General features: G+C 38.4%; 1 protein-coding gene across 2 annotated transcripts in view; it reads right to left on the bottom strand.

Annotated features, from left to right (window-relative positions):
- SYT1 (synaptotagmin 1) overlaps positions 1-23551 on the bottom strand; it is a 116669-nt gene that overhangs the window by 78738 nt on the left and 14380 nt on the right. For both annotated transcript variants that reach the window (XM_062491222.1, XM_062491223.1), the window contains exon 2: positions 4641-4825. In XM_062491222.1, coding sequence (XP_062347206.1) covers positions 4641-4825 — 185 coding nt within the window. The remainder of the gene's footprint in view (positions 1-4640; positions 4826-23551) is intronic.

Here is a 23551-nt window from a genome sequence, read left to right as displayed (position 1 = left end):
AGGCTAAATTTTAGTAAGTTCTCAGTGCTGCTGGTCATGACTGAAATGATTATGTCTATTATTTTTCTTTGCCCACAGGCCGAGCTTAATCAAGAATTTTGCTGTACCAATGCATTAAATCCAGACACAATAAATCTGAAGCTATTACACCATCTCTGAAACAGAGTCTTCAGGGCCTTTTTTCCCCTTCAAAGAAAAAAAAAAAAAACAGTGGGAGCCACCATGGGCATTAGTAGAGATTGAAAGTTATGAAGATGAAAACCATGATGGGAAGATTTCACAAAAACACTAGCGTCAGTTGTCACTAGGTTGCACCAACAGAAATCTGCACTAAGACCACTTCAAAAACTTTGGCATGGAAGGCTAAGAATTTAATGCCTGAGCACTGTACTGAGATGATGTGAGAGCCCACAGCAAGTTTCAAGAGGTAGCAGTTATTTAAGCAACACTTAGAAACTAAGACAATAAAAATACACATTGCTTCTGTCTACTTTTGATATGGTAACATTTATACAAAAAGAAAATATAATTAGCAAGTCATTTTTATGTACCGATCAATTTTAAACTTGAACTTTCTGGTACAGTTTAATTTAATATTTTAACTATAAAAAGAATGACAACCTCTTTCCTTCAACCCTCCTCCAGCCTTCCCCCAAGTACATATCCAACCGAAAAGTACCCAATCAATTTAGTTCAGCCTCTTGATGTGTGTATCAAAGCTACTACATGTCCATCTCTGCTAAGGAGACAGAGCTGTCAGAAGACTATGCATGAGAGCTTAAGTCTAGGTGCGTCCAAATAGCAAAATAAACCTACCGCAAGTGACAATCCAGAACAGTCATGAGACACAACATTGACAAGGAGGACAGAGGAGGAAGAAATAAAAATTAAAACATCCACACACAAACATTAGTAAAAAACATGGAGAAATGACCTTTTATTTCAGGTGTAGACTCATTAACAGTTTTGCCTTCCCTAGAAGGAATCTAATGCTCCTGGTGGCCCTTGGTAGAGCTGTATACTTGACTTGAAAAAGTAAGCCTTCCCTACAATGGAAATGGGTCTCAAGACTGAAAATCTAACTTTTTTTTTTCAACTCATCTCCCATTCTACCTCAGCTACATTTTTTATAATCTTCATATAAAGACAATTTCTGTTTTGAAGTTGTGTTTAAGGAAGTGAATTTTGAAGCACAAATATTCTAAAAGAGACCAAAAATTTATTCCCCTTTCTATGTCTTTTGAGCTGACTGTGTCTCTATGACAGAAGGATCTTCAACTATGCCAAGTTACATGGATCTATAATAATTTGGCATGGATGGACATGAATAAAAGTAGTTCAGAAGTTCTCCACAACAAAAAAAATCATACTAAGATAAAAATTTTTATTTCCAGGAGCTGCTGCTTTCAATTTACCAAATGGCACTGTTTCAACTTCATGTGCCTAGGGAACTAGGATCTTACCAGACGCCATGTGATTAGCAACTGCTATTATGCACTCTTAGTTGAAGGCAGAAGTAATTAACACTTGCAGGTTCAAGCCTAACAATGACTGAAGTAGGTATTTCAGTTTTTGACAACATTAGTACTATATGTTGCCCTTTATAATGGCATTAGTTTTACATTTTACCCTTCAATTACTTTTTTAACAATTTGCTTCTTTGAAGAGCTAAAAGGCATTTTTATTTCTGTTTTATGCCAGAACCTATAAAGTGCTTAAATTCTCTTAACTGAAATATGCTACATTTAGCACTGCCTTGAGTTCAGCTAGTTCAGCTATTAAAACCTGCACTGGTAAGCCAAGATTAACTGTTAGAATAAAAAACATCGTACACAAAAAAATGACAGCCAAGATGTTGCATTAGGAATCAAGTTGGCAAAAGTTACTGAATGCCAAGGACTTCAAATCAGCACACTGTCAGACTGCTGGAAATGAATTTAAGCCGCTAATTTAAGAACCTTTTAGCCTAGGCTTGAAATCCCAGACAGTAGGAGTGGTGGCTGGAGACTTGGTGATCTACTTATTAAAGGTCTGACATTTACATCAACTGTGAATCTACCCTCCTTAGGTTTAACATTGCAAAACAAAACATGCTATTTAAATCCCAACATACCCAGGCAAATGTAGGTTTAAATAACTATACCAAATATTTTGAATGAAATAATCTTAAAATACCTATCTGTGCAACATTTCAAAGTCTGAGCTCTTTTTGTAGACAAAAGATGCAAGATTCAGCTTTTTATCAAATTTTCCCATTAAAAAGATACAAATGGAACTCAATATTAATAAAATAATGCAGTTTTGCATTTAAAATGCTTATTTTCCAAGAATCCATGGTCATTTATCCAGGTCCTAATGAATACAATTAAAAACACTTAATAATACATTGTAAATACAACAAAGGCCTTACACAATATGGAACAAATTCCACATAAATATCAGTCAACAAATTGCACATTATTTATCCTGTGAAAAAGTATTAGGTTTGTTATCATTAGCAGGACATAACAAAGTTCTCAAGAAATTTTTCCATTAGCATAATCAAAGCAGTTCTTCAAAATTATTCAGGGTTCAATGGGAGGAGCTAGCTAGCAGTAGCCTAGGATAAGCCTAGGATAAGCCAACAACTGATGATCTGATTTTCCATACATTGAAGGGGAAATATCCCACAATTTCTTAATGTTAATACCTTGAAATAAATCAAATACAGGGATGAATGCTAAATCTAAGTGCTTTAAGAGAAGGAGTTTGTTTCACATTCATCATATGGAAAAAAAAAAAGCAAACACCACCATAACATCTTCTTCAAGGGAGAACGCAAAATTTCTGCTCTGATGTTCTTTGAGCTCAGTCTCACTAATCTTTCTAACCTTTTAATACCTCTACATTAGTGATTTTCTGTACAGATTTTTTTTTTTTCAGGTGTGAACTCGTGTTGGTGTCACACATTCCAGTACACCAGCATGGCACACGAAGCATTATATCTCCAGGAGGAGCCAAGGTTGAAACTGCACACCAGTGCAGCATCTAAAGTACTCCACTTGCAATGCAGATGTAAGGGTCTCCAGTATTTGCTCTTTTTTCTCTTGTCTCTGAAACTGAAACTGGAAATAGCTTGGATAGCTCAACACTTATCCATTATTTTCCTCCCCTTTCCTAAGCTCCATTCTGACTCCTCTCATGTGATCTATTGCAGCTGCTCATCAGACTTGCAAGGCTTCCTCACCCACTCTCCTGATTTTGCTCTTCCCTTACGACATCCTACATGCCTGGAAAAGCCTGCTAACCTGTTCCAGGAATCGTAAGACTGGCTGATGAGCCACACTGGTGGCTGTTCCATCACTGAGTAGTGGCATTTCACCACTTATTCTGGACAGGTCCATGTGCCTCTTTAGCTACCGTGCTTTTAAGATTCTCTTCTTGGATCTTGTCCCTGACTGGTTGGCCCAAGTCCTTCGGTTCCCAGCTTTGACTTGTACTTCTGATCAACCTGCCTTGAGCTCAGCTTTCTTCTATGCTGGATCCCAACTTGTGGAATCTTCTCTTTATTCCTGAAGATGCTTTTATCCTCTCTTTATGACTCAGGGTAATCACTCCTGTACTGCTCTAGCTCAGCTTGCCCAGGAGTCTTGGGAACACAGACTTGACTATGCAATATCTTTAGAGTTATTTGCTCCTACTTATGAGAGTTTGCAAAGCAATTCTCTAAATTTCTTCAGTCCTTCCTTTTTGAAAAATCTAGCCCTCTGTCCTCTTAGCTTAGGAAATCTCTGAGCTTTGAGGACAAATAGATACTTCACGTTTATTTCCTCATTCTGCTGCTTATTCCCAGCAGTTTGCTCCAGGAAGGGCAATACTGAAATCCCACGAATAAAAAGCTTTGTTTACTCTCAGGAAGGTATTAGTCAAGTCTGTGGCCCTTAGCATTAAGCTCTGCAACCTTTGTTTCTCTTCCACTAAGCAGATTTGAAGGACAAGCTTTTCTGCCCTTATGAAAATGATGTTGCTCTCAAAGGGCATTATATTAATCTTCTCCAAGTTACTCAGTTGACTTACAGCTCCAATTATGGCCTGTTATCTTTAATCTTCTCCTCTCTAGAACAAAATGAATTCTCCAGACATCACTGTGTTGAACATGCCTGTGGTTTTCCTTTTTCATTATTTCCCCTTGTTTCCGACCCTCATTTTTGCCTCTATACTATTGTTTCCTTCCCAGCTGAACTTTAGTGTAAAAAGAAATTTAGAGTTTTCAACAGTTTTTCTTTATCATGTAATCTCAGAAATATTGTTAGCAAGATATACAAACACTGTATTGGGTCTTGAAAAAAGTACAGTGAAAATTGCACACAGCTGCTCCATTTTTGAAGCAAGCAGGATACCCTTGATAAACTTGCCCCTTAAAGATGAGTTCATTATATGCCTGCTCATGTTTCTGAAGCAGAGCAGGGAAATTGGCTGGTTTCTTCATCAGCAATGCCACACCCAGTTTCATTCCCTGTGATACCACTGAGAAGATGCTGTCAATCAGTCGACTCTTCACAGAGCCACTACTGAGACAACAAGCACAGCTTTTTCTAGACACATCAAAAAGAAACCTTCAAATGCAACCAAGAAGTTCAAGAAACAGAGAAGTACTTTACCTGGTCTTTCATGCTTTTCCCTAAATCTTTAACATCTTTCATGTTAATAGCATTCTTCCCTCCCTTCTCCTTCCCCTTCTTCTTATTCTTCTTTTTGAACAAGCATTTCTTACAGAGACAAAAGCAGCAGGTGAGGATTAATAGGACTGCAACTATGGCTATGGCTATTAAGGCCCAAGGTGGCACTGGAAGAGAAAAAGACACACACAAAAAGAAGGTGGTAAACTGTTAGTAGGGTTAAATTTAGAAACAAGCACATTTCTCTCAGAGCTAAGCCTTTTGCAATGAAAATACCTTGCAGAAATATCTGAGATCCTTTCTAAAATATCCTATCATCATTTATATATTTCTCCCAATTGAGCATTTGCCCATACAATGCCAGTTTAACACATCTATCTATATACAGGCCTGGTGACATATATCAAACATGCTTACAGCTATTTTGATTCATCAACCATCTGAAAACAGTATATCTAAAATATTTACACCGTGCAATTTGTAAAATGCTCGGCACATTTAAGCAATTACTCGTTTCTTTCTTTAATCACCTCTCCAACCCACCTGGCATTGTGGCTGAATCGGGTGGAACTGACTGGAAATTTCCCTTTTCTGGAATGGTGTCTGATCCAAGCAGTCAGTTCTAATGAACAGCCCTTTTCCTCTGCACACTGCTGCACTTGACAGATTTGCAGATTCCTTGCAATAGCTGCAGGTCAAGGTCACCAGTGAAGACTGACTAAGGACAAAGGGCTGTCCAATCCACGGGCATTTGCCCTATTTGGCATCATGTCCTTAACACTAGCAAAGTTTCAGCACTCAGCTATATTCTCACCTATATTCTCCTATAAACAAAAAACTGTGTTACATTTTTACATTAAGTTTGAGATGCAGGACATGGCTGAAGCATGAATAAATAAGAGAGAATGCTTACTAGCATAAAGTGTTCTTGTTAAAGATCAGAATTTTTGGAAAAAAAAATTAAGATGACACTTAAACACAAGTACTCCAGAAGGCAATTACCTTCACACAAATCAGCTTTAATAACCACTGATTCACACATTTAAGCAGAACACCTGACAAAATTTTAAATCTTGTAAACTGTCATTTTCTAAAAATCTTGAAATGCACTCAGTTGGTCTGCAAGATACTCAGTGCATTACCTAAAGGTCTCTAATATGACACAGAGCTACAGAGGAAAGCCAAAAAGTGAATCAAATTTGACATGTTGACGTCAGTGAATCGCAAAAGGGAATGGACAGTATAAACAGAGAAAATTAATTGCCAAAAGGAGCCAGGAAGAGTGCAAAGCACAGTCACTGGAACTTCCACTACAAATTACCAGTTCAGGAAGATGACAGAACATCTACACCTTCGTCACTCTATATTTAATAAACTTATTTTCTAACTTTTTTTCGAATGACCTCAACAGCAGATAAAAAGGAAGGAGAATAGTTAAACAATAATTTCTGTAATATTTTTGTGCCTCCAATTGTTCATTAAATGCAGCTGCTATAAAAGGAAAGCTGTACCATATGTAGAACAAATGAGAACTGATTACAAAACAAATGAATGGTAAGAGACAAATGGTGAATAGATTAACAGCTGTTTATGGGATGTATTTTATGAAGTCAGCAGCAGCAATTCTGCAGTTAAAGTTGCATTAGATCTGCACTTATAACAACTTAAAATCTGTATTTCATGCATTAGTATTTAATTTTGTCTTCAAATCTGGTGTAGTACCATTCTGTAGTACAACCGACTCTCCAATTTTTTTTTTCACCCAGCACGCAGAAATGCAAACCCATCATCTTTCAAAAGAACTATGTGCTCTACTCAAATTCTAAACTTCACATGTGTACTTAGTCTGTTAGACACTCAGCACATGAAACAGCATCTACATAACACTGTATCTAAACTAATCCACAGGAGTTATGCCAAAATGAAATGAATGATGTGCCCAAGTTTATAATCTTCTTGTTTCACTGATTTGTAAGCAGGGCCTGAAACATGAATGTGGAGAGCAGCAAGAATATGGGATGTGGTTCTGTCAGCAGGATGCCACTCTGTGAGGTAAGAAAAGTGGAACACATCAAGTGCAGGTAAACTGTGAGAATCAATGGGCTGAGGAGACAGGGAATGTAGGCATCAATAGGATAAACACATATGCATCCTGCAGATGAAAAAGCTTGTGTAGGTAGTGAATTCAGGTGCCTTTGTGCTGAAAGTGTTGTATCATGTGGCATTCTGGCAATGCTGCCTTGGTTCTCTGGAGTATGAACAATGTAGGATACCTTGGGGAACATCTGAAACACTTGCAGATACCTCAGCTTCTTTTATACAATGTGTTGTCTGCTCTCAGCTGTTTGTAATTTAATTTCAACCAATAGGTCTTGTGATGCAATTAAATGATCATTGAATTAATATCTGGGACACCAAGAATTATGCAGAATTCCTTACTTATCTCTTTGGAGAAAATATGCTTCCTTTTTTTTTTTTTTTAATTAAGCAAAGCTTAAGTACTAAAGTAAAAAAAATTGGGATGGCACAAAATCTGAACAATTACAAAACCACTGCCAAATTCAAGCTTGAAAAAATGAAAAGAAATGGATTATATTTCCCAATACAAGTGTACTATCTCTGTCAAGGAAATGGTTCATTTGAACATTACTGTTGACAGAGATTGCCCAATCAAGGGATGTAAGTAACAGATTTAAGACAAGTGAAACATACGGTTATCATTGGCTTTCAAGAGATGTTTGTTTCCTTTCAAAAGTATGATACAAATATTTTCAAATGTTAATCATTTTACATAATATTGGCAAAATTTTCAAGAATTACTAAAGACCTTGAGAGTTTTTCTACCTGTGCTCCCCAGTTTACGAGGCTGCCAGATGAGCCTTAAATTCAGAAAAAGTTAAGTTTTTAAAAGCTACTTTTCTATAAAGACATCTCCAGGTGGGCAGACTGAAGTCACTAGCCACTTTGGAAGACTCAAATCTGAAACCTTTTATTTTTCAGGCTGCTGTTTATGTATGAACACTACCTATAAAAATCTTATCAACAAAATCTTATCAAAAATTTCTGTTTACGCAGTGGCTCATTTTGAAGATTCATATGACTAATTTCAGCTGGACTTTACCCATGCTTATACCAGATATTAAAATAATTATATTTTACCAGAGGACAACAGGGGGAACCTACAGTTTGAAGACTACCTCCATCCATATTATACCAGTCTGACCAAGCTCAGCAGTTTGAAACTTCAGGAGGTCTCAGGACATAAACCATTGAACAAAAGACCTCTGTGGCAGATGAAGCAGGGTGGGTGACTTGGAAAATGCAGATCTTGACCCAGGGATCAAGGTGTGAGGGAGCCAGAAGCTTCCTGTACAACTTGTCTTACCGACTGCCTGCACAAGGGGGTGCTTTGAAACAAGCAATACGTACCTACCTGAGCAAGCAAAAGCTACTGGTTTAAGGATAATTAATATGTGTGTAAACTTTCTGGTGTTTCCGTGCCATTTTCTTTGCTCTACTCCTCTGGGAAAGTACAGAATACTTATTTTGAAGAAGCTGTCATGAATGTCTACGTGATTTGGTGATTCTACAAAGCTCTTAAAGACAAATCTATAAGAGGGGATTTGCTGAGTAGCAGTTAGTAAATAAGGTCTTGAATTAGTGTTATTGATCCAATCCAGAGTATGCTCCAGGACTTTAGTCAGAAATGCAGGAATGAAGCCTATTTGTAAAATTAGAGTGTAGAGAAGAAGAAACATATAGCTTACTCTGGGCAATAGCAGGGCACTGAGAGGAGGAAGGTCTAGGAATATTTTGGGTACCAATTTTGCATACTTGTGCTGAACAACAGTCAGACGTGCATGCAGCTAAATGCAAGCTCTCTTTTCCCTTTCTGTTGCTTTCTTCCACTAATGCCAGCCAGAGTTGTGTGCATATTGTGGGTCATTTGATGTACTTGATACATTTCACAAATAAAACAGCTGTGATGCTCTTAGATTACCATTTTAGTTTGGGCTTAGGAGTCTTTTTGCAAGGCTTATCTCCAGATCGTACTCACATATCATGCTTGTGCTTGTGTTCTGCAGTGATCTGTGAGTGTACAATGGACACATGGGAATATATGTTCCCAGAGGTCACCTAGTGATGCTCCAACTGCAAAAGGCAATTTGCCCATGAGAGAAAACCCAAACCAAAGCACTGCCCCTACAAACCTCAAGTCCTCAGGACTGACTGCTTCATTTCACTGCCTTGCTACTACCGAGCTGCACAAGGTACAGCTTGTGTCCCAACCCATCCTGGTCCATTAAGCATGCTATATTCAAAGGGATGCACTCCATTTAAGAGCTACAAATTTTGTCCTTTATATAAAGACATCCTTACTTGGCTTTATACAGAATACTTGGAGGGGTACAGGCCTTGGGTCTAAAACTGACATTTCCGTTAGATGATCTAAAATTGTCAAATGCCTTGGAGGACATCTGACTGCAGAGGAAAGACTTTAAGGGGGAAGTCACAAAACATGCAACAGCATCAAAGTGCTGCAGCCTAGGAAAGAGAATAAAATCCTTAATCCTAATGATTTTCTTCCCTTTCTGAGTGCAATGTCAGAGGAAACTTTACTAGCTTAGAACACAAATAGAGGGAAGGTCAACGAAGAACTGAGGAGAAGAGCTGAATTAAAAAAGTGAAGACTCCCATACCAAAAATACTTTTCACCAAAAATTTCCAATTAAGCAATTAAGCAGCCACATTTAAACTGTGACAGCAAAGGACTATCGGATGATGGCAGCTTCCACGTTATTCTGCAAAAGAGGCCCATAGCATGTTGGAATTGATAAATACTAATAATCTATGTTTCAGAGGGGGCATGATGCTTAACAGGAAGCTGCAACTGCCAATTAACTCTATGTGAAGCACATTGCTGTAATTTAAAGCTCTGGTAGCCCAAAGATGGGCACACTGGCAGTTTTAGTTTATTAAACTGTAGTTTTTTCTTAGCTTTTTGCACTTGCAGATTCTAATCAGGGAGCAAATTCCATATATAGTGATATTCAGATTTTCTGTATAGAAACTCTCCAGGGACCATGTTCTGAAAATCACTTTGACATTCATTAGAAGTTACTTATAGGAAATGTCCTGAAAGCAAGGACCCAGGTAAAAGATAACACTACCATAGCAGAAGGCATACAAAGGTGAATACAAACACCAAGAAAAGAAAATGCTGATACAAGGTAAAATGATTCATGAATGACAAAAACTGCAAATACATACTTGCATATACTGATGATTTAAATACTAGCATTCAGGCTTAGACAGCTACATTTCCACCCCAGACACTCTTTATGTGTGACCTCTTGTTTTAACAGCATGTTTGCAGAATACTACTTTTACTTTCTTACATTTATTGCAACTTTTTTTTTCTGGTTGAAGTTCATGCTGCTACCTTTGACCCATCACTACAAAGAATCATTACTAAATAACTTAATGAATGCACTCATGCTTGTATTTCTCCCCTGTATTTTTTGAGCTTGTGCAGTTGCATCAGACTCTCTGTGAACAGTTTATGGAAGTCACTGAAGCCTTAACTCTGCTAAAAGAGGTATGTGAAGATAGTGAAAGATCCCCACAGAAAATAAGTCCATCGAATTGCACTGATCAGATGAGTTCACTGATTGAATATATCCCTGCCTATTGCTTTATAGACATTATCATGCAAAATTATGCAGTCATATCAATCCCAGGGCTCAAATATCAAGACATTAAGCATCAAAAATAATGAGACTGATGGGAAAAATGAATTATGCTCATATATGTTTGGTTTTCTTTTTTATTCTTTCTTTCCTATACATCTTTGCTTTCATTTTGTTCAATGAACACTGGTTTTATACTCCTTTTCAGCTGCTGAACATTTGGATAGACTGTAGCACATTTTCAAGGTTTGCCCTGCAAACATGGGAGTCAGTCATATATTTCAATGTTTGAAAGTGGAATAATTTCTTGCACTATAGAATAAGTCATGCACACTGCATATGAGCATTATAAATTCCCACATTAAGTATGAACTCCACTGCTTAGGAAGAAAGAGCTAATTTGCATACCTTTTTAATAAAATACTATGAAGGGCTAAAGTCCTCTAAAAGAGGAACAGATTTGTGAATTCTGACGAGATGAACTTAGAGAAACTCTGTGTGTTTGCCAATGTTTGTACTGTTAACATATGCAATCTTAACAGAGAATGCTATTTCACAATAACTTAGTATTTAAAGGACAATAATACTATTAAAAGAGAACAAACACTGGAGTAGCACATCAATTTCCCAGAGAAAGCAAGAACCAGTTTTATTTCATTCTGGTATTTAATACTAACTTAAAAGTTCTTAATTAAAAACAGGTCATACATAGCAATTTTCACCAATAGATCACAAAGTGTCTTATAAAGGAGGTAGGTATCTGAACTTCACAGGCGGAGGCACCGATATGTACAAAATAAAATTACTTTGGTTAGAAGACAGAAAATGGTGTGGGAGCATTGGAGCAGCAAAGTTCATGTCAACTGCAGGTCCTAGGCACCCACCCACAAGTTAGGGAGCTAAGGGCTGGAGGATGTCATGCACATGGTGCAAACAAGGGCCTGGGGGTGAAGTGGAAACCTTGGATACCACCAGAGGAGGCACCCCCAGTGCCATGCTGAAGTGCATGCACATGGCTTGGGCCCCAGGTAGCACAGAGGCAGCACAAACTTACAGCCAGAATGAACCCCTTCAGCACACCGAACCATCAGCATCGTGTGCCATGTAAGACAGCAGAACCATGCACCCATCAGAGCTGCCCTGCATCTTAGCACCAGACCCCCTAAGGCTGTAGTATTTCCAACACATCTCACTAGCACCTCAGCTACTGCAGTGCCAGGAGCCTTGCTCAGCCCTTAGGGCACCTGCTTCTCTCTGCTTCTTCCCAAGCGGAGAGAGACCACTTTCAGGTTTTCTGCATGGATGTTTCATACAAAAGAGTGATGGTGCTGAGAAGGACAGGAACTGTCACTTCCAACCCCTGTGTGAAACACTTACCATATGTAGGGTAGTTACTGTGCCATAGAAAATGTAATGACATGCCTTGCTTTGAAAATGTTCCAGCCTTGCAGAAGCCTTTGGGACCCTGAAACTTAATTTTATCATTATAGATCTGTAGCACAAAGAAAGAGACCTGAGTTTCATTTGTCATGCTCTGCAACTGTGGTGCATTAACCCTGGAGAGATTCTAGGTGCCTGCCAAAGCTGCTCTATCCCTACTCTTCTCAGAAGGGCAGAGGAAAGTAAATACCACTGAAGGTCCTGGGTCAAGATAAGGACATGGAAAGATCACTCACCGATTATTGTTGTAAAACAGACTCAGCCTGGGGAAATTAGCTTAATTTATTGCCAGTCGAGTAAGGTATGAGAAATAAAACCAAATAGTAAAACACCTTCCTTCCATCCCTCCCTTCCTCCTGGGATCAACATTTCTCCTAACATTCTCTACCACCTCCTCCTCCTCAGTGATGCAGAGGGACAGAGAATGGGGTGTGCAGTCAGTCACAAGTCTCTAACCCTCCTTCCATCTCCTGGAGGGGGAGGACTCCTCATTCTCACCCCCTGCTTCAGCATGGGGTCCCTGCCATGGGAGACAGTCCTCCAAGACCTTCTCCAATATGTGTGCTGCCCATAGGCTGCAGTTGTTCACAAACTGCTCCAGTGCCTTCAGGGTGCAATCCTTCAGGAACACACTGCTCTGGTGTGGGTCTTCCATGGGGTCACACAAGTTCTGCCAACAAATCTGCTCAGAGTGGGCTTCATTCCCCCATTCCTGATTCCTAGTTGCGATTTTATTATCCAGACAGCAATACGGTTACCAGAATCCATACACTAAGATGAAGCACTGAATTATGGGATACCACAAAGCAGAATTCCCTCCTCATACATACCAAATCAAGGAACCCACCCACTGAAACACGTCTACTGTTCCTTAGCCTTGTTGCCAGTTCAGATTTCAATTCCCCACATCATTAAAAAATGTGGTGAAATTCTCAGTGAAATTTACTGCCTCTCCTTGTGAAATCAGGTCAGATGTAAAAATGTAAAGTAATTCTATTTTATAAACAAATCAAATTCTCTTCATAAAGGTATGACAGCCTTTCCTTTAGGACTGTGTTTCTTGCCTCTACCCATTACACAGCCCAGGAGAGCTACAGTATTGACTTTTGAGCAGATACTCAGCAGGTTCTTATGTCTGTTTTTATGCAGCCCTTGAAAAGGCCTGTGATGAACTTGTTTTTTTCTCCCTCTGAAAGATAAGACAAAGACAGAACAAAAAGACTCTTCTACAGCCTAGAATATAATATATGTGATAATTTTATATATATATATATATAATATATGCATTGTATGTGCCCTCTGCTCATTAAAGAAACTTATTTATTCTGCAGTTTATTAATTCTTTCAGACACAAAGGCCTTTGTGTTTTTCCTTTTTTTCCCAAATTGGTTCAATGGGAAGCATTCACATACTTAAGTATAGCAAACAGTGAGAAAGACCAATTTTTAATAGGCTGGGGACCTTTTTCATATCTTCAGTGTCCAGAATGATTTACCAATAATTAATTGCATGGCTGTAGTACTGATAAATCAATTATAAAAACAATCAAGGAGCAAAGCAAAACCAATCTCCTTCTTCCAGAGAGAATTATGTTAGTACAATTGCAGTATGTAGGCAGCAATTGACCATATAAGAATCCATATTTCTTTCTGTGACTGGAATATCTCAAAAACCATATTTCTTCTGCTGGGCAGTAGAGTACGCTCAGTAAACTGAACCAAATATCTGCATTTTTTGTTCTGTTATTTTAAATGTACAGCTAAAACACTGAACAAGATTCTTTCATTAAATATTATCATTATTAATAGACATTCATTTGTGTGTGGGTAGTGCCTACAGGCACTGACTCAGAAGAAATGCCTCACCAGATCAGACACGGCACACAGATGAAATAAAAGGACAATCTTGCCTGAGAGGCTTTTCAGTTGAAGGGCCCAAGCCTGTGTGGTGGGCACACGCCCATCCTGGTCTCACTGCCCACAAGAGCTGCGTCTTGCCCAACCATCAGCCTACAAGAATTCACCAGACATGCCCACTGCCAGTTCCAGTGTGTCCAAGCACATCACCAAGTTCCCCTGTGCAGAGCCCTTGCTAAATAGACCTTCTGTCTTCTCAACAAGAGCCTCCTAGGATCCTGTCCAGCTACAACATGAACGCCCTCTTCCTGGAGGGAACCCACCCAGACATCTTGGCAGCTCCACATCACCAGTGGCCAAGCTTATGGCTATGCCTGAGCCCTGAAACAAAGGGCACAGGAAATAAAGTGGCTGTCTTTGCCAGGACCCTCCAAAAGAAGTGCCTAAGCTGATTGTGCTATTGAGGCACTTGTACTTTGCCCCAGACAAGACTATTTAGTCTTGTCTATTTTTTTGCATAAATGGGAAGCACTTTCACACTGAACCTTCAGTGTGAGGTTTAATTCCATGCTTCTAGTTACCATAACATGAAACATGGTTCATAATTTTTGTTTATAGGCTGTCTGCAATACCAACATTGGTCTTGTAATATAGGTGCCACTGTTGCAGTTACAAGTAGCATGACCCACACACATGTTCGTGGGGATCGTCAATAAGATGTACTTTTTTGGTTCAGTGTCCACTCAAATCTGAATGCAAGTGGGTGATAAGATTGCCAGGTAGTTGTGGTTTTGGTGCATGGCCAGCAATGCCTGACAGAGGCAAGAGCTCAGGCCACGTATCAGTCATTGAAAGAGGGAGAGCAGGGTGCTGGAGTTGGGACTGAGCTATTCCACTTAAGGATGGCTCAGCTCACTGCAGCAGAAATAAGCAAGGCTGGTTGTGGTTGCATGCATGCATTTTTCCAAGGGACATCAGACTGTATATCAACAGTATCTATCATGCAGGGGTATGCAGTAGTGAATTCCTGGCAGGCATTCTGCTCAGCTCATGGGCATGACACTGGTTCACCAGCCTGGGGCATAATGCTGTGGGCTCTCTCTGGTTTATGGTGTGTGCCTGGCTGGTCAGGGCAGCTGGGCCATCTGTTCTGCAGCAGGGTCTGCCAGACTGCCTGGGGGTGTGTGCTGAAGGACTCAATGGTCCCAGGCTGGTGCCCCTGGCGTTCAAACTAAAATCTTTTCCTGACCTCTATCTATTAAGCAGAGGTGCTGCTTGGGATATTTATACCAGTTTTGCAAATTTTCGAGAGAACAGGTACCAACAGATCAGCTATCCTAAGTCTCATCCCAGTGCTGACACAGAAAGACAAATCCATTCTTGTGTCACACCTCACCTCTGCCTCAAAAAAGCAAAAGACAAATCCCTTTGCACCTTCCCTGCCAAGATAAACTTGCCAAGAAAGTGCCACTGGTACAAATGCATACAACAACTTTTGCAGCTGTCTGCTCTGTTCCACCAGCACACATCTATCACCATGTGTATAAGAATACATATTATAAAAATACAGTTTTGTGGAATCTGCATGTTATTAGATGCATACTGCTAATACAGAAAAGTGAAATTTAATCTGGTTATTTCACAAATTGTATACAACTCAAATTCCTCAGACAAAATGTTTTCACCTGCTATTTAATAAAAGAGTAGGCTTTGACCTTTCTTTCTCTTTTTATGTGCTCAGTTTCATTTTAAAAGACTGAAGCAAAGAGTCTAAACATGGGTTGGGCCTTTGCCTTGTATTTTGACCTCCTTTATTTTGCACGAAGTTATCAAGGTTGCAAACTTATATCAGCAGTGGCCTTTGTCAGAAAAAAATCTATTTTCAAGGTATGGTTAAGGTTAATAGCCATGTTGCTTTTCTTTTTCAGAAGCTCATTTAGCAGCACAATTATGATTAGGATGATGATGATTGATTACTAACTTGTGCCTTTTTGCACAAAAAGCACCATTCCTGAGTGGATAAGCATAAATGCTGTAATGATCATTAACACTGCTGCAGAAACCACTGCCAAAGTGATAAATAGATTTGGTTTACATTAGCTACCAGTCTAAAAGCATCATTTGACCTCATTAATCGATCTAATAAAATCTGGAGTCATGTTCCATAAGAAGGAAGACTGTCCTTTTTACAACAAGTACTCTGTGCCTTCCTTCTAAACTCCGTAAATATAAGAGCTGAATTTTTTTACCATTGTAAGGTCACAATTATCTCAAAAACACTCAGTGCAAATGCTGGGCATGCAAGTTGATCTTACTTGTTCAATCTGGAAGAAATTTAAACTGTTCCTGGGGGGCATTAAAAGATACCTGTACAAGACCAGTAAATCTGCATTTCTTGGAAAAGCGGTCAGTTTTCTGAAGAAACATAGGACACATTTATGCATAGATAAACGTAAAATTCATGTTAGTACACTGTTCACAAATCTAAATAATTCATGTTCTGTAAACTTCGTGTTAGTACACTGTCATGTTAGCACACTGAAATTACCTCAATATTATATTGTTGATGTACAGATACAGCATTTTAGATCTGTGAAAAGACAAAGCTGCAGACTGCATTTGATGCCTTAATCCACATTTCCTACATGCTACAGTTTCTTTTTTCATTCATCTTTACTTCTGTAAAGTACACCTGGTAACACCTCACTGCTGCTGTACTTCTCACTTTGCCTACCTAGCAATGCTAGAAGTTCATAATTCAGCATGTCTAGAATATGTTTTCTTTCATACTGTGCTTTAGCCTTCTGCTAATTAGTAAATAATTAGTTTACATGAGCTCTAGTCAGGCCTTCTATTCAGCTGGGCCATGAAAGTGTGTTATAACTGTTATAGCTGTAACCCAAAGTCATAGTTTCACATTTAGATGATGTGGATCTGAAAGAAATCCGGGAAAGACTTCTTTATGGCTCACATATCATCCTGAAGGACAGCACAACATGTTCGTGTACAGTGTAGATTAATAGAGCTAGTTTGTACCAACAATTTTTGGTGGACTTGTCAAGCAAAAACAACTACTATCAGTGTGTTGCTTAAGAGAGCAACTGTCCCTAAAAATTTCACCTACTATTTTGATCACCCTTTTTTTAATGATGTAGAGGGTGAAGTATGACTGTGCAAAGGACAGCAGAGGAACAATGAAAAAGAAGACTGTTCATCAAATTCTGCATTTTATTTCTGCCTCTGATTCTAAAATTCAATAATATTGGTAATGGTAACAAGAAATCTGTTCTCCCCTCTGAGTTTGGCCTATAGTTTGAATTATTTCCTACACAATGCCATGACTTACAGCATAAGTTAGAAGTGCTGTCATAAACTAAAGCTTCTGGCTAAATGAAGGAATTTAATCCAAGTCTCTCAATTTCCTAGAGAAACACTCAAATTGTATGATTAATATTTAAAGTTTATATATCATATAATATATATATATTAGGAGTGCTGAGCTGTGCCACCAGTTTAATATCAGAAGACCCCCCAGCCTTGTTTTACTCCTACCCTCATTCACCCAAACAAGGATTGTAGGCATTTGTCCCTCAAAGGTATATTTTAATTCTCCACTGTTAAGTGGACAGGTGCACCAGCATGCTGTTCTGACATGTGTTTGGGATTTCAGATAAAACCCTCCATTCTAAATCCCTGTATCTGGCTTGCTGCTGGACAGCCAGCCTGGGAGGCCTTTGATTGTTTTGAGACCCCATGACTCCCACCTGTGCTGAGTCTGAAGGCCAGCCCTGTAATAGTAAACGCAGGCTGCAAGATTTTTTCAAATTATGTCAGTCATTCTTCCTGGATAGGACAGAAATAAATTCCTTCTCTCAGTACCAGACTCCACCTTTGACTATCTGCATTAGGTGTCAGTTCTGCCTTATGTTGAAATGAAAAGCAGACATATTCTGGGCACTAACACCCCTTATGGGATCTAGTTGTAACAGCTCAGTTCACAGAAAGAGCATCCTTCATCCCATCAGCCCTGACTGTGCTCAGCACAGATTGATCCTACAAGAACATCCAGACCAGGCTTTTTGAACTAAATGAAGCACTCCTGTAACATTGAAAACTCAATGCTGAAATGTCATGGCTTCTTCTTCTAATTGGGAAGAGAATAGGAAATGGAACCATATGCCAGGTCTCAAAGTCAATTATTAGACATTCTTGCTTGATTTTGCTGCAGAAAAGAGTCATCAGGGTCTGACTCTGAAGTTCTATACTAGACTTGAATCTACAGCCCTCTGGTTGACACCACTCCACATTCACAGCTTATCTCAGAATCCCTTTCTGAATGTTTTGTTAGTTGCAGAATCATAACAGAGAATAGTGTTATGTCCCTTTTAAAAAGAGGAAGACAGTAGGCTTAAAGATCACAAAGAATGCCACTAAACCTCAAAAGCAATAAATTTAACACCACACCCTGTGTACACACCTCTCCTGAGACTGGCACACGTTTAATTACAAAATAAAATTTTCACTCTAGTAATATTTTGCTCCAGTATTTACAGCCAACCTTAGCAGCTGCACTTGATGAACACATTTTCTTACTGCTATTTAAAAGCCAGTGCATCCCCTCATTTTCAAGAGTTCATCCCACTTAATAAAATCATTTAATTAAACCCTATTCTTCTTACTGGATTAATTTCATTGCTGCTAATCAAAGAGACTGAAAAAAATCATCAAATCTTAACACTTGAAGCACATAGCAGAGTTCTTGCTACTAAGTCTATACAAATTTTTATATACATAAAATATCTAAAAATATAAAATATAAATTATATTTTATTTTAATTAGGCAATATTAATACAATTATATTAATATTAAATAATTATGTTAGTATTGTAAAATATATAATATATAATTATTTTATATATAAACATTTTTAATGGATCTGAAGTGATTAACCTCTGGTTTGGCCAGAAAGAGAAAAAATTTTAGAAAGGAATGCCAGGGAATGCCTAGGAAAAATAATCATTCCTGGAATTAAAAGTCAGTTTGCTGAAATCAAGGATCGTGTTTCTGACGACTTCTGTCCAGTGAGTTTACTGTCCCAGGTTTTCAATTCCTCTGGCAAGTACTCTGTCATTAACTAAAAAAGCTCTCTCATAATAAGAACTTTGCAATAGCTGATCAAGCATCCTTTCAAACCTATAGCACCACCAGTAATGAACAATTAATCCTCCACCTCGTCACAACTGAGTTAAGCTTGGAACAGAAAGGGAAAAGCAGTAAAAGAAAATGGGCTCTGTGAAGCATGAAGAAATTAAAATAAAAAGATGATAAAGAAAATAAACATTAATGGTAGATGAGCAATCAATAAAGTCCAAAGCTTGCAAAGATTGCCTAGGAAATTAAGTGCTCTAAAGGAATTTAAATAAGCATAAATGGAATCTCAGAAAGATTTATTTAAGAGTGAATTAATTCTTCAGGGCATTTTCCTTTTTTCTTTCCTTGCATGATTGTCTCTTAGGCTACTTCATTTTCTGCATATGGTGCCACAGGACAATAACAGATTTATCTCTAAGTTATATATGTTCTTCTATAGTGATTATTCCAGCAAGCAAAATGTTAACACATTTAAATTAATGCAAATGAGATAGTGGTTTGCTATTGGCTGAAAGTGCTTCAAAAGAGACTAATAGTGATACACAGATGCAACTTTGCATCTGCAGTCTAATTAAAACTAATCTAATTAAATATGGTGCATCTGCAAAGCTGCTTGGGCACTTCAGAGAACACACAGAATTCCTTTTATAGTTGGACAGAGCTTCCAAGAGCCAGTGTGTCTGCCATTTCACTTCATTTGGAACCACCTTAATAGCAGGTGAGTAATCAGCAAATAAATTCTCCATGGCTGCTTTGGAATTGTTCACTCAGAGAGGCAGTGATAATGTATCCAGAGGTACGACACAACAGCAACGGAGGCCACACGGAGGCAATGTCCTTTCATTACGCAAAAAAATCCAGCCGGAAAAAAGAAAAAAACTTGTAGCCATAAGTCATCCTTTAGCCTTACTTATCAAGGAAGAATTCTACAAAAAATATTTTTGCAAATGTTTTACATTACTGATGTGAGTTGTTCACACAAAATCAGGCATCATCAAAACTTTTTCCTGTCTAGTAATTCCTTTTAATTTTTTTTCTCCCCTGGCAAATAAACATTTCACAGACATTGTATTCAGTAAGAAAATGTACTGCTCTCAACTGAAATTCCACCCTAAGCTGTTCTAGAACTGAGATCTAAAATGGCAGCAAGGTAATAAAATAATGTTTTTCCCTCTCAAGAAATTCAGGAAAGAAATCTCACGTTGGAAAACAGTCTTAAAATGAGTAAACCAGCTACAGGCACAGGAAAGAAGGTCAAAGGAAGACAAATCCCGATGGAAAGAAATTGTCATCACAACAGATTTCTACATGGTATTCTAGTAGGAAAAAATAACTCTTCATTCCCACCTTAGAGAAATAGATAATATTATAGATAATAGAGAACTGTCTTGACCTGTTACAACCTAAAGTAACTGTGTTTGTTGAAAGCCAAGAGAGAAATGTACGGTGCTTGGCAGGAATCTGAGTCCATGCACAGTAAAGAGGCTCTCCAGATCTCATAGCTTTTCCTCTTTAATCCTTTTGCAAGGCTCACCAGATTACCAAAATGCTAAATATCCATACTGAAATCAATAAAATGTTGAATTCCAATATGTCCTTGACTCTGTGGGACAGGCATAGCTCTATTTTCCCAGGCAATTCTCCATATCAGGGCACACTTTGTGTTAGAACAGATTAACGGAATGAGAGCCTGCCAGAAGTATACTGTGGAAATGACACTCTCCTAGAGGTCAGCAAATTGAGTCTTCCAATCATTTTAGATGAAATAGTCACTGTGTGAAAATGAAAACCGGTGTGAGAGTAGAGGTCTGAGGACATCTCTGTCCTTGGCTGGAACCCTAACCAGTGAGCTATTTACCCCACATAAGACAGAGGCTAAGCCACTTCTCCCACAGAACAGTGTCTTTGAGTCCCTGGCTGTCCCCCGGAGGATTTCTGTGCCACCCTCAGTAGATGAGTGATGTGTTCTCTGTGAGTCCAACCTTCAGGCTCTAGGCTCTATCTTTTCTCTGTAGGTGAGATACAAGGGTTTAAACTTGTTTAGGCTAAGATGCAAACCACGTTCTTCCTCAGCTCCTGGCAGTGCCTTAGCAACTATTCCTACTACAAAGTAAAATTGGTAACAACACTTGGCACTTCCCTTTTCTTCTTCAGCCCCACTGTAGTCCCACTAGCTCCAAGGATGAAAATACAACCTCCAAGTAAAAGAGCAACAGATATGACAAATAAATCCCACAGTGAAAATTGAGTTTGCTGTTTGAAAAAAACATACATAGAGGGCTCTGTCAGGAAAAAGAAACCATAAATGATGAAAAGTCTCCAAAATGGCCCATTAAAGTAATTTTCTTTGCTGCCTGATAAGTAGAGCTCCAATTTCAGTCCTTTCAGTTATAAATAGGTACATTAATTTCAGCAAAACTATGCTGAACAATGTTTGTAGGATTATGTCTTGAGGTGAACTTACTAATACACAGGGAAAAAGCACTGCATGTTTGTGACAGCATTCCTTTAACCTAGGAAAGATAAGTATGGTGATTTATAGAAAAAGGATACTTTGCTAAGTCATAACTAATTTTCAGAGTGAAATTGCTAATCAAATAGTAATTTTCATGGTATTTTTCTATACCCTAGTGTGAAATTTACTCCATTTTGGAAGCCTGAAAAAGGCATTTTTCACAATACAAAAGCTGCATTAAGGTGAGGTTTATGCTGCACAGGCTGTCAGAGACCTGTGCAACAGAATGAATATTCCCCTCTGTGAATATGTGCACTGAAGGTTAGCAGCACCATGAACTACACTAAAAAGCCTCAGGGCAACAGAGACTTCAAAAATAAAGAGGATTTTTTTTCTCCTAAATACGTAACATGAAGAAAAGCTGGAAATAAAAAGCATTTAACTTTGTAAGAGCATTTAACTTTATTCAGATCTAGATTTTTTAAGTTTATTTCATAATATATCTTCATGTATCACACCAATGAGACCACACCTCTAGAACTGTGTTCTTTTTTTGAGTCCCTCACTTCAAGTCAAATAAGACATTGAGAAGCTGGAGAAAATGGCAGCAAGGCTGGGGAAGGGTCTGGAGCACAAGTCCTATGAGGAGTGACTGAGGGAGCTGGGGTTGTTGAGCCTGGAGAAAAGGAGGCTCAGGAGAGACCTCTCTCCAGCTCCCTGAAAGGAGGCTGTAGCCAGGTGGGGGTTGGCCTCTTCTCCCAGGTAACCAGAACAGGGCAAGAGGAAATAGCCTCAAGCTGAGCCAGGGGAGGTTCAGGACATGAGGAAGAATTTCTTCACTGAAAGGATTGTCAAGCATTGGAAGGGGCTGCCCAGGGAGGTGGTGGAGTCACACCCCTGGAAGTCTTTAAGAAACAACCTGGCACTTAATGGTATGGTTTAGTTGAGAAGATGGAGATTGGTCAAAGGTTGGACTTGATCTTGGAGATCTCTTCCAACCTAAACAATTCTGAGATTTTTATCGTGGTATAATGCATTGCCTAAGGAATGAGCTGTCAAATACATTATTATTTCAAAATACATACGTATATATATATATTTAATACACTTTCAAATATTTTGATTTCAGTGCAATTTGGAGCTTTTAAAGTATGGCACGTACATGTGGTTGTAATTACATCACATTAAGGACATTGCATTTATTATTTTTACTCTTTTAGTCCATTATTTAGTTTACTAATTAGTCAATATTTATTATTTTTATTTATTATCTTTACTTTTACTCTTCTATTACTTTGATCTTGCATTTCACTTGTGTTCACTCAATGTACAGTATTCATAAGACAACCTGCTTTTATAATATATGAAGGCTTTATCATGAGCTCAGTCACCTGTAAATTGTCTTTAAATCAGCACAGAGTTTTAAGCCACCACAAATACAGATAGGCAATTTACTTATGGTAAAAAACAGTAAAGACACAAGATACAGCAAGATAAGGATTGTTTTTAAAAACAACATTGGACATCTGACGTAAAGTTTCTAACTTCTAGAATTCAAGTCAACTATATTGGTGAGCACCACCCTTAGTGATATTTGAATCTTAACCTTGTCCTGCCTTTTCAGTAATTTGAATAACTTAGGAATGAAGCAAAATAGTATTGTCTTGCCAAAATTATCTCAGAAGGAAATCTGCCAAAATTTGCCTTACTTTCTGATTGCTGACATTAGCGTATTACTCTACAACACAGCAAGACTAGAATTTGTTGGGTGAAATCTCAAAAAGGGTTTCTAGAAATCAGAAGATAACTTCTGCTTATTTTGAAATGACTTTCTAATCTGACTTGTGACAAACTCCTGCATCAGCTAGGTGATGAGGTGCCTGTCCTTGAGCTGAGGGAAAGGAAATCCTCATTAATATTCTTTTCTAGTGGAGCTTCAGACCAAAAGTTGTGCCTACATACAAGAACACTATATTATACAGAAGTGTGGTTGGTAGAGGTAAAAGGAGGCTGATAGATTTTATTGTTATGGTGAAAAATAGTCCTTTAATAAAGTTTTTGTCTCTGTCACCTGAAATAGGAAGTGCTCTTGGAAGGTAGGTTTTTTTTTTTTTTTTTTTTTTTTTTTTTTTTTTTTTTTTTGTGCTGTGACTAGTATTAAACCCATCTCAAATCAGAAATAATTTTTGCTGGCAGTGTTGTCCCAGGAGAGATCACTAATGTAAGTGAAGCTAGTTATATTTATTCAGGCACATCATGGTAGAGGTGACACTTGATGAAAGAATAAATCCTTCCCTGGA

Source organism: Cinclus cinclus, chromosome 4 (assembly GCF_963662255.1).
Source record: "Cinclus cinclus chromosome 4, bCinCin1.1, whole genome shotgun sequence".
Lineage (NCBI taxonomy): Eukaryota > Metazoa > Chordata > Aves > Passeriformes > Cinclidae > Cinclus > Cinclus cinclus.
The sequence above is the reverse complement of the archived record's forward strand: the minus strand, read 5'-3'. Positions and strand labels throughout refer to the sequence as shown.